This window comes from Polistes fuscatus, unplaced genomic scaffold (assembly GCF_010416935.1).
Source record: "Polistes fuscatus isolate 324 unplaced genomic scaffold, CU_Pfus_HIC Scaffold11, whole genome shotgun sequence".
Lineage (NCBI taxonomy): Eukaryota > Metazoa > Arthropoda > Insecta > Hymenoptera > Vespidae > Polistes > Polistes fuscatus.
In genome coordinates, this window is record NW_025113009.1 from 1855551 (window position 1) to 1867576 (window position 12026).

A 12026-nucleotide genomic window follows, 5' to 3' on the forward strand; every position below is an offset into this window, starting at 1 on the left:
GAATGAAGAATTATTTATTATTTTTCTACGTGTATCCTTTTATCGATATGTCACACGCGTTGCTTGTAAATTAAAACGTTTGGGAAGTGGGGGGTGGGTGGTTTTTTGGGAAGGAGGAATACGGACGATTACCAAACGACGATTTGCCATTCGTATTTAAAAGAAAGATAAAAAGAATAGTAAATAGAAAACAAAGCAAAAGAAACTACTCACTATAAATGTGAAAATGTACGGTACATGTTATTAATGTTTGTTGATCGTTAGATCGTTTTAAAACGAAAAGAATGGAGCTGAAGTTTCGATAATATGATGATAATTGATAATAAAACGTGCCTATGTATTATCCTCCCGTTTTTTCAATGTATCCAATCAATTATACATACATATGTATATTTATATACAAATTATTATCAATATAAATATATTTGTGTATGTATGTGTGTGTATATATAAATATGCATGGGGAAAAAAGAAAGAAAAGAAAAAGAAAAACAATTAACGGTACGAGAAGAAGAAAATTGACTTAATCATTTTACGTAAGAAAATATCACACGCAAAAAAAAAACGCGACAGACACAACAAACACACATACACACACACACGCGTCCGACTTTGTTCGTGGTTGTGCAATAGTATTCTAAAGTAAAATTAAATTATAATGAAAATTGTAAGAATGAGAGAAGTACGTTTGAACTGCGAAGGAATTATTACAAGAAGCAAGTAACAACCGTGACATGTACTCAAGAAAGAAGTAATAAACAAAAAGAAAAAAATGGTGAGAAAAATTAATCGACGTCTAATTGATCCCGTTTTAGTTTCTATTCGTTTAAAATCATTTTTAACGATCATGAATTATCGATACTTTCCAACGACGGGATTTTATTTCTGTCAATATTTGTAAGTAATTCAAATATTTAAAATAACTTCAAAAAATAATTCTATCAAACGGTATTATCAACTAATACAAATATTTACGATACGACGTCACGTCGTATTGAAACAATAGTGTTCATAAATTGGGAATATTATTCATTTTTGTCTCGATTCTTGCAGGCTTTTTCTTTTTCGTGGAACAAACAACCAGGACCTTGTTTTAAAATGTCTCATATCCGATAAAATATATAATTAAAAATTTAACTAAATATATAATACAATATCTATATAACGTAAGCTTTATCACAATAATAATAAGTATCGTATTAAGTATAAATACAATGAGAATAAAAATTTTAATCCTTTTTAAGAATAAATATAAACATCCCACGTACCGAGCAGAAAAACATTTTACTCTCTTCTGTTGGAAATCAAATGAGAAATACTTTTACAAAGAGTTACAATTAAAAAAAAAAAATAAAAAACTTCTATATCTATCCTAGGTATTAGAGAACTGTTGGTAAGTAGAAAAAAAAAATAACGTAAGTTAATCACAATAATAATAAGTATCGTATCAATATTCCAAAATCTAGAATATTACACGATAAATAAGTATAAATACAATGAGAATAAAAATTTTAATCCCTTTTTAAAAATAAATATAAACATCCCACGTACCGAGTAGAAAAACGTTTGACTCTTCTGTTGGAAATAAATGAGAAATACTGTACAAAGAGTTACAATTAAAAGAAAAAAAGAACAAAAATCTTCTACGTCTATCCTAGGTATTAGAAGACTGTTGGTAAGTAAGAAAAAAAAAATAACATAGTTTAATCATAATAATAATAAGTATCGTATCGATATTCCCAAATCTAGAATATTACACGATAAATAAGTATAAATACAAATGAAAATAAAAATTTTAATCCCTTTTTAAAAATAAATATAAAACACCCTACGTAACCGAGCAGAAAAACATTGACTCCCTTCTATGGGAAATAAAAGAGAAATAACTTTTACAAAGAGTTACAATAAAAAGAAAAATAAACAAAAATCTTCTATCCTAGTATTACAGAACTGTTGGTAAGTAAAGAAAAAAAAAAAAAGAAAAAAAGTTAGAAGGTAAAAATTTGTCCCACTATTTAGGTCGGAAGAGTGCGAAGAGATGTCGACCATTTCCTGCGTAGACGAACGTATTTCAGTTCGGTTTCTCTTAACGGACACCAGAAGAGGAGAAGAAGAACCCATGGTGGGCGGGGGCGGGGGAGGGGGTGGGAGACGACTCGTCGTCGCACGTCGTCATCGTCGTCATCGTCGTCGTCGTCTGGCGGTCGAAGACGAGTCGAGTCATCCTCGTAAAGAGAGAAGCTTATGAGCGACGGCCGCCTCGGCTTATTCCATGGTTTTATTCCTCGCGTCCTATTCGCAGGACGCAGTACGGGGCTGTAAACAGCACGGAAGAGAAGTGGGAGAAAACGAAGAAATCACTCCAAGTGTGAACTCAGTGAAGAAGTGGAAGGGGGTGGTTAAGAGGGGAGGAATGACGGCGGCAGCCAGTAGAAGAGAAGAGAAGCTTTCTTCTTCGAGATTAACTCGAGATTGCTTGCCTTCAGCTCCGTTTTTAACGATCCATCGCGCTTATTTTTCTTTTTTTTTTTTTCATTCCCCTCCCCCCACTTTTCCCCCTCCCCATTCTACTTTTGCTCTGTCTATTGTTTAATTTTTGTAATATCGAATAGCATCCTAAACACGTTTGACACTTCTGGATTATTTTTATTCTTCTTCTTCTTTTTCTTCTTATTTCGTATATTTTTTTTTAATCCAAAAAATGATCAAATTATGTACATAGTATTAAGATGTATTTTATAGTTAAGGGGGTGGGGGAAACGTAAGGATAACTATCCAGGTACGTGTTTAGTATTTCATGGAAAATATTTGTATATTTACAACGTGTGTTACATTATCTGACTAATCAGCTCATTCATTCTTTCCTTCGATAAGTACATCATAAAACACTGACTGTTCTTGCGTTTTCATATTTTTTTTTTTTCTTATTTTTTACGATTTTAGGACGAACGGGGCGACATCGCTGACCAACGTTCATACGTATACTACCAGAAGCCTTACTATTTTTCTTTTTTTTTTTTTTTTCTTATTTATTTATTTATTTATTTATTATCTTGTTTATTTTTTCGTATTTTTATTCTTCCAACGAACTCACTCTTCCTATCTTTTTTTTTTCGAATAATATCGAATAAGATAGCGTGTTTATAGCTTTGATAATACGTGAAATCTGACATCATGAATGTTCAGTCTTCTTTCAAACAACTTCAGATTCAAGATTGACTTACGGATAGGTTGATAGTATTTTGTATTATTTCCTTTTTTTTGTTTTTTCTTCTTCTTTTTTTTTTTTTTTTTTTTGTTTGTTTTCACTTTAATTTCGCGGAAACAACAAACAACTCTCGCACTAGAAAAACGAAAGAGGGAGAGTAGCAAAGGCGAGGGAAAATTTTCAAACAGTAGACGGGGTATGAATATAGGCAAAGATCGGGTGAATCGAAGAGTGTAAGACAGGGGGAACAGGGGATGCGGCCTGAGGGAAGGAACAAGTGTGGAGGTGAGGGAGAAACAAGGATAGATAGGGGCGAACGGGAGGGGCGGGAAGAGGGTGCCCTAGTAACGCGGAAAAAGACCACACACCGCCTCTTTCTAACACTTTCCCCCGCCTCTTCCAAACTGCATAGAATACGTGAGATTCAATAACGTAAAAGTATGTGTATCGGTAATAGGAAAATATGCCTAAATACACACTGTCTTTCATCGTTCCATATTCTCACGCAACTGTACACCGAACAGTTTTTCACTAGGACAGTTTCAAACATAGTACGAAACAAATTGGTCTCAAGAAATATCTCGTTAACCTTTTTTTTTCTTTTTTTTTTTTTGTTAGTTGTTCTCTTTTAGAAAAACTAGGCTGTTTAATGAATAAGGTCTCCAAACGTCATTCCGTTGTTCGTTTTCTTCACCGAGAACACCAATCTCAAGACGAGTACTACGATGTCAAGTTAGCCACCACGATGGTACTTGGTCTCGCTAAAGATCACCGTGCAGATGCAAATGAATTTGATTCTGATTGACCGTACTGTAAAGCTTCGGATAAAGAACCATAGGGGCCGGACTTATGTAATTTTGACTTGGATTATTGTAATAGCCTTGATAATTAGGATTGTAGTTGTGCGAGGCAACCGGTACCGGTGTAGCTGGTCCAGGTGTCCAGGAACCGTAATGATATCCGGGACTCGCGCTTCCTGTTCCACCACCTGCGAAGATATCGGGGTCACTGGGCTTTCCAGGTATCAGAGGTAACGACGTCGACGAAGTTCCGTGACCGGGATACATGGAAACGCAGTTCGGAGTGTAGGTGTCCTGTTGACTCTCCGATGGTAAAACTAAAAGAACAGGTGATTCAAAGTGCAAGGATTTGATAATCGTATTTTTCATCGTCGATTGAAAATCGGGAAATTATTATCGTTCGTTTATGTTTACTAGGATACATGTCCCAAAGGTATTATTCGATTGTGTCATAAAAAAAATAAAAAAAGAAAGAAAGAAAAAAGAAATAAAGAATGAACGTGTTTTCCTGGAACTTCTCGTGAATCATGTTGGTTTTAATAATCCTTGAATCGAAATAATTACGCAAATGTAACGGTGAACGAGGAAAGATTTTTTCTTGCTTTCAAATTGTAGAATCTTGAACATCGATCGACTTACCGGTTGGTAGTGGTACAGGTTCCGTTGTTGGATGATGAGACAAGAGTTCACCGGGATCAGAGAATGCACCACCTGGAATTGGAGAATACGATCCACCGCTACTTACTGGTGGAGCTGGATAAGAAGGAGCTGTCGATGGATAATACCATTCAGTGGTGCTCGTACTTGTGTCTGAAAGCAAAATAATATATCCAATTTGGACGATACCTGTTTAGGATCAATGATTAATTCGACTTTTTTAACCTGACAATTTGAATAGTATCCTGATAGAAATTTGAGGGAATTCGAAATCTACGAATTTTGTAGACGAACGAAAAAAGCAAAAAATACCGAACGTACAAATATTGATATAAGAGCAAATAGTTCATTAAAATTCAGCATCCGAGTCGATAACGGGATTTCGAGTGAGTAAGACCAACGTATTAATTGGCATGAGTCATTGGTCGAAACGCGACGGAAGTTTGAAATAGTTAGTCGGAAATCGATGTTCATAAATTCGTTTTAAACGGTCCATATGAGTAATTTCGTCGAACGAGAAAACAAAGTTCTCATTAATGTATTTATATTGTTTATTTTTAACAGATTACAGTGGTTTTTTTTACCGACAAACGTTTACGTTCACTGCCGATAAACTGTCGACCGACGATAGTTATACCTGGAATTATTCGCGTAATATAAAATCATCAATTAAATATAAATTCATTACTCTTAGTTTGATAGAAACGAGATGATTCTATCTTACCATGGATTATAAATAATATAATATTCGACGAAATTTCAATGCCGAACGAGTTTATTGTTTATCACGTTATTTCTCGGTATATTTGAAGTTTTATAAAATCAACTGCGACTTCATGACTAGCCACTCCGACGTACGATGAATGAATTTCCAAGCACCGGAGAAAGGACAAAAAAAAAAAAGAAAAGAGATAGGATCATAGTGAGAGAGAAAACGTGAGTATAGTTCACGGAAACCAACATCGAAACGTGGATTTGTATGAGTCAGCAAAGTGAAATTTTTCGTCGTTATTAATTCTCTCTTTAAATCCGTTCTGACGAATTACATTACAATAATAAATACATACACACACACACATAATATATTACAAATATACCGATACAATGTGAAAATTCGAATAAAAATATGAATTTTTGTTGAACCTCGATTATAAAACATGCGTTCGAGGAATTTTAATTTATTCGATGCATCGAAATGAGGGCATATTTTTTTTTTCAATGAAATTATTCATACTCTTCTTGTTAGACTCGATTATTGTCGTCATCGTTGTGAGAAAAAAAGAGTACACGATAATACTTTTTATCATTCATAATCTCAGAAACGTAAAACACGTTTGCTGTTGGAATCTCCGTGAGTTTAACTTGTGTATGTGTGTGTCTGTCTGTGTGTGTGTATGTATAAGAAAAAGAGAAAAGAGAAGGATAAAGAATAAGAAAGAAGACATATACGTGACGAAGGAAATCGTTGTTGACTGGCGAGAAACGTAGCCGTCGACGGAAAGTCCGAGCATTGACGATTCTCGTCGGGTTACCGAAGTCGATGACAAAACTTAACTTTCAAGGGCGAGTCGTCCGTCTTATCCAATGATTTCTCAGAATTCTCCTTTCTTCGTCGAATTATTTTTCTTCGCAATATTTCATCCGAAATATCATCAAAACTTGCATTGAATTTTCGTCACAATTATGAAAAAAAAACAAAACAAAAAACACACCTCGCGTAACTCGGTGAATGTTATTTTTTTAATCATTTTTCCCCCGAATACTTCTTTACAAATTTACAAGATACGATAAAGAATTCCATTAGGGAATTATTTCGTTAAGATTTTGATAACTATCGTTGTTTTATTAACATTTTCAACAATTTTGCGTATCCTCGCGGTCCCGTTCGCTATGCGATTTCTATTTTAACAATTAAATCTTATTTAATTAATATTTTAGTTGAAACAATTTTTAATTCGTTTAAAATGGTAAAAAACAAAGTTTACGGCAGTTCGTAGATTTTTTTTTCTCTAAATATTAATCTTAAATTATTATATTTTATCGCGCGAAGAAGATACATAAATCGTTGACACTTTATGTCAGTGTCTAAGACAAGACAGTTAAATACTTTTCAAACGTTAAACTTGTCTACATCGGATGGTAACTCGTACGAGCGCGAGGTGATAATTATGGTCGGCTAATGGCATGCTCGCGAATGCGAATATTAAGTGATGAGACGTACGCGAGCAGAGTAGACGATCCATCATCGGTAGACGATTCTTTTTGATTTTATTGACGTTACATCGTAAAAAAAAAATAATAATAGATAAGTTTTCTTTATTATTCGACGAATCGATAATTAAAAATTCATCCGAAAACATTAATAATAATAAATGAATGAATGAATGAATGAATCGATAATTAATGGGAAAATCTTGTTCCGTTTATTAAATTAAAATGAATATATCATAAGGTGTTTAAAAAAAATGTTTAACCGATCAACAAATTATTCATCGATTCGAATGAATTACTTGAAATTTAATTCTCGAAATATAATTTGTTTTTAAAGGGGGTAGGAAGATTTAAAAGAAAGAAAAGGAAAGAGAAAAAAAAGAAGCACATAACCGATGAGATAGAAATGAAAGGGAAGAAAGAAAATGATTAAAAAGAAATATTAGGAGATAGTTTTGACATAGGACGGTTAAGTTAAAAGTCGAGGTCGTGGCCAGCGTGGGTCCACCGAGGATGAAACTGTCGTTACGCCTACCGGCGGAAGGTCGAGGTCGTTTCGGAATTCTCAAAGGGGACCGCCGTGGATAGGGCAGGGTAGGGGGCGTGCGGGTGATTACCGAAAATGGCCGTGTATTTGCCGCAATTACCGGAACAACGGTAACAAAACAAAGCCACACACCAGCGTGCGCCAGTTCGGGACGACCATCTGTTGTCGAACTGCCGATGGTCAGTTAGAAGGTCTTCGATTTTTTTCAAATCTATACTAATAAAACTACAAACACTTTCTTTCGTCGTTGGACAATGGCCAATTATTATTAGATTTTTCCTAACAAATGTATAATATGTAAATAATAAAAAAGAACATTTCGTATTTAATCGGTGATGTCTCATATAAACTGTGCTGCCTAACAACGATACTGAAACTAACACTAAGATTTAATATGATCGTAGCATAAATGTTTAAAATAAAAGAAAACAATAAAATTCGCAATACGTTGCATTAAGAATTTCATACTTGACGACCTAATAACAAAAATATAAGACGAGATAAACAAAAAATTGAATAAAATTAATATAAAATATAATTAATATAATTAATATAAAATAGAAAAAAAAAAACAATCAAACAAACAATATCGACGAGTATAAAATAAATCTAAGAATGAATACAAAATCAATTTCGAAATATCACATAGAAATGTTTTTACTTTCTCAAACGTCGAACCACAATATTTTCAGCTTGTCCAACAAACGACAAAACTTAGCTAGAAGATAATTGAAAGGAAATAGTATTCGATGTCGAGGAATCGATGTCTGGAATGATTTCTCGGTTCTTTTCGATTGAAGCAGATCGAAATAAGTAAGTAAGTAAGTTGGTAAGTAAGTTGGTAAGTAAGGAAGGAAAGGAGGAAGGAAGGAAGGAAAGAAAGGAAAGAAAGAAAGAAAGAAAGAAAGAAAGGTCCGTAGATCCGCTAACCAGGTGGAAGTGTTGGTCACGGCAATGGGCATCGGCGCAAGACGATCGATTCTCAACGGATTCTTTAGCGTAGAAAGAAGGTGTAAAGCTTCTCGTCGTTGATCCTGACCGAAGGAACGCACGAGTCCTGACCAAAGGAACTCCGAGTTGTTTACTACTTTTCTCTCTTGTTCTCTCTCTCTCCTACTGTCTCTCTCGTTTGCTCTCTTGCTCTCTCTTACTCTCTCTCTGTCTGTCTGTCTCTCTCTTTTTATCTCTTGGTCTCTCTTGCTCTGCGGGTGTGAAACCACAGTGAGGTGGTTTTGGTGCTTAGTCCCCCGACCAGCCATCTACTTAACGAACCGTCCATCGACCGCCGTCATTTCGTCGTTTCTCGGTTTCTCTCCCACCTAACACCCTCTCTCACTCTTTCTCTCTACCTCTCCCTTCCCCATCTCCTCCCCCTACTCTTTCCATCTTTCTTGTTTCAACAGCATCGTCCGGTGGTTCGATCGAGCTCATCATCTTCTTCGTGCTACCGACACTTGAGATCGTTCGTAGATCATCTTCCGACGATCTTATTGAGAAGAGAAATCAGAAAGAGAGAGAGAGAGAGAGATGATATTTCCAATATGATATCTATGCATATATGAAAGAAGAGAAGGAAGATTTAAAGTAGACAATTCTTGAGAAATAAACAACCTACTATCGTGTACTACGTTCAACGTAGATGCTGTTTTTTGCTCGATAAGAAGAAGATGGATTCTTGAAAAAGTGTAAGAGAAATCTTGTCTCCGATAGAGAGAGACAGAGAAAGAGAGAGAAAGAGAGGGAGAGGTTTGTGACGGAATTCAGAATCTGACAGAGAGAGAGAGAGAGAAAGAGATATGGACAACGAAGAGTACGAAAGCATAGGGCTTCGTTTCCCACCGAGATTGATGCTCGCTCGGTCGTGTAAGGTAAGTCGATATTGCGTCGTCTCGATATACTTGCTCAACACTCGCGCGTACGACGAGAGACGAAGAGAAAAAGATTGAGAAGAGAGAGAGAGAGAGAGAGAGAAAGAAATAAAGAGAGAGAAAATGAAAAAGAGTAAAAGAGAGAGAGAGAGAGAGAGCGTAAACCTGCATATTCAACGGTCGCAAAAGAAGAGAGAAAGAAAAAGAGAGAGAAAGAGAAAGAGAGAAAGAGAGAGAGAAGTCTTATGCGAGCATACGAGCGAGCTCAGGAAACTCTTGCCTCCTTGCGTATCGCTTACCATCAACGATTTCTTCTTATACCGAGTATCCTGTCTCGAGGATAGTATTTCTTCGTCGCAGGGACGACGGGATTCGACGAAGGAAGCGGGGAAAGAGAGGGAGAGTGGAACCGGCGTCGGCTGTATCGTTGTTGCTCTTGCTCTGGCTTTTGCTCTGGCTTTTGCTCTGGCTTTTGCTCTGGCTTTTGTTCTGACTTTTACTGTTGCATCCTACGAATACGACGATGTATGCTCATGTATTTGATGTATATACAACTAATTTTTCAATTAACTAACTAACTAACTAAAATAAGAATATTATAAGAGTTCCTAAAAGTGTCCTTGAGTTTCCCATAATCCGTGGCATCGATTCCGTGCATCGAATGATTTTTGTTCCACCACAAGAAGCGTAGATGTACTACCACCTCGAACGTCCTCTTCCTGCGTACGAATACCGCAGAATCGCCAACTCAAAGTCTCCTCTTGAAGATGATGATGATGAAGAATAAGAATAAGAATAAGAAGAAGAAGAAAAAGGAAAATGAGAATAAGAAAAAGAAATAATACGATCGAACGGCGGTGGTTCGTCAAGTTGCAAACTCACAATGCTTCTTGGTTCTTGATGACGGTTTCAATGACCATTGCCGAAAAGTAATTTCGGTCATCCTGTTTGCAACCTCGCGTATCCTCCCTTTAAGCTTTCTTCGCAAAGTGTCTCCTTTTCTCTCTCTCTCTCTCTCTCTTTTTTTCTATCTCTCTCAAATACTCTTAACTTTTGGAACAGGCAAACCCATTCGTTGGGCCCATTCAACGAACAGACCTCACTGAATTTGTAAGGGAAGGAAATCTGTTTAGCGCAACCTTCGCCACAGGGCGTTGTGTTTCGCACGCACGAATCTCTCTCTCTCTCTCTGTTTTTCTCCCTCTTGAAGGTAATTTGCTTGGAGGCTCGAACAATGCATCTCCTCTCTCTTTGCTTCGAATTTAGGCGCCGAACGAACGAACGAAGAGATCGACTTGTATTTTTTTTTCCTTCTTCTTATCTCTTTCCCCCTTTTTCTCTCTCTCTCTCTCTTTCTACTCATCCTTTCCTACTCGATCTTTTCGTACTCCATTTACCATGAGCGCGCGTTTACCATCGTAATCTTTTAACGGTCCCGAAAGAAATCTTTCTCATTCTCAAGACTACCCTTCCGTTCCCCCTCTCTCCGCGCTTGGAACGATTTTAAGGGTGAATGAAGAAGAAGAGTTGCCGAGCATGAATGGACTGGGCCTCCTGGCGTGTCCGGAAACACGAGAAGAAGGCCTCCTTCTTCTTCTTCTTCTTCTTTCTTCGCGTGACGGTAGTAGTAGTAGTAGTAGTAGTAGTACTTACGTTCTAAATCCTCGATCATCATCTACCGTTCTGTGAAACACAATTCGGACACGCGACTATTTTCTTTTCTCCTTTTTTCAATTTTTCTATTTAGAATTATTTTCCAACGAGTTTCCGAACTTGGTTGAAAAATTTGTTGTACATAAAAGAAGATAAATTACGAATCAGATTAAAAATACTCATCTTGAAATTGTCTTCAAGGATTTTTGCGATAGTTAATACCGAAATGAAAGAAATTTCACGTTTCACGTTTGTCTTATACAACCCTTTCACAAATTTGTACTTCGTTGCTGCTCGCTATACCGTGCGAGAGATTGCCTTGCAATGTTGTCTGATGGGGAATGGATAATTGGGGTGCAGAACGAAAGAGAGAGAAAGAAAGAGAAAGAGAAATAAGAAGTGGGGGGGGGAAAGAAGAATCTCGTCAAAATCTCTCGCTTTTGATTTCTTACAGTGTAATTCTTTTTCGACGAAACAACTAAAGAAACGAAATTTACAACGAGCTGCCGAAAAACCATTTGGCAAGATATTATTCCAACGAAAACGATGTAGATCGGTTAATCAATTGATCACGCTTCGAACGGATTCGTCGAATAAGCGATCAATTAACAGGATCGATGGATGTACGAAAGAAAAAAAGGAGGCGGTGGGGGAGGGGGAGAAAAAATGAGAACGAACGGGTTTCTCGCTGGGAACGAATTTACTCACTTCGAGAATCGTCTCAAACTTCGGATCGATTCCGTTATTGTTTATCGACGAGGAAGAGAATTCCTCGTTTTGTTGTAATTTAAATTCTTTTTTTTATCTTTTTTCAGTAAGAAAACACCGGAGCCTACGTTTTTTTTTTTTATCTCACACACATACGCACACGAGGGTGCGTGCACGCTCGTTGATTTCTTTTTCGATTTCGTTCCAAGTCTCTAACAGCGCGTTATAACACCCAGAGATACCGATTTTCTCTTTAACAGTTCACCTATTACGTACAATTCAATCGCACCTTAGTTTCCAACATCACATTTTCTCACGATTCGACTAAATCATTAACGATTATAAACGATTCAACGATAAATAGTTAGATTTGT

The 12026-nt window shown here is 36.5% G+C and overlaps 1 protein-coding gene across 1 annotated transcript in view; it reads right to left on the bottom strand.

Moving 5' to 3' along the window:
• Positions 1-3959: 3959 nt before the first annotated feature.
• Positions 3960-12026, bottom strand: part of LOC122526594 (protein lozenge-like) — a 30950-nt gene continuing 22883 nt past the window's right edge. The window contains exons 5-6 of the mRNA XM_043650109.1: positions 4648-4818; positions 3960-4325 (exon numbers count right to left, since the gene is read on the bottom strand). Coding sequence (XP_043506044.1) covers positions 3970-4325; positions 4648-4818 — 527 coding nt within the window. The 3' untranslated portion in view covers positions 3960-3969. The remainder of the gene's footprint in view (positions 4326-4647; positions 4819-12026) is intronic.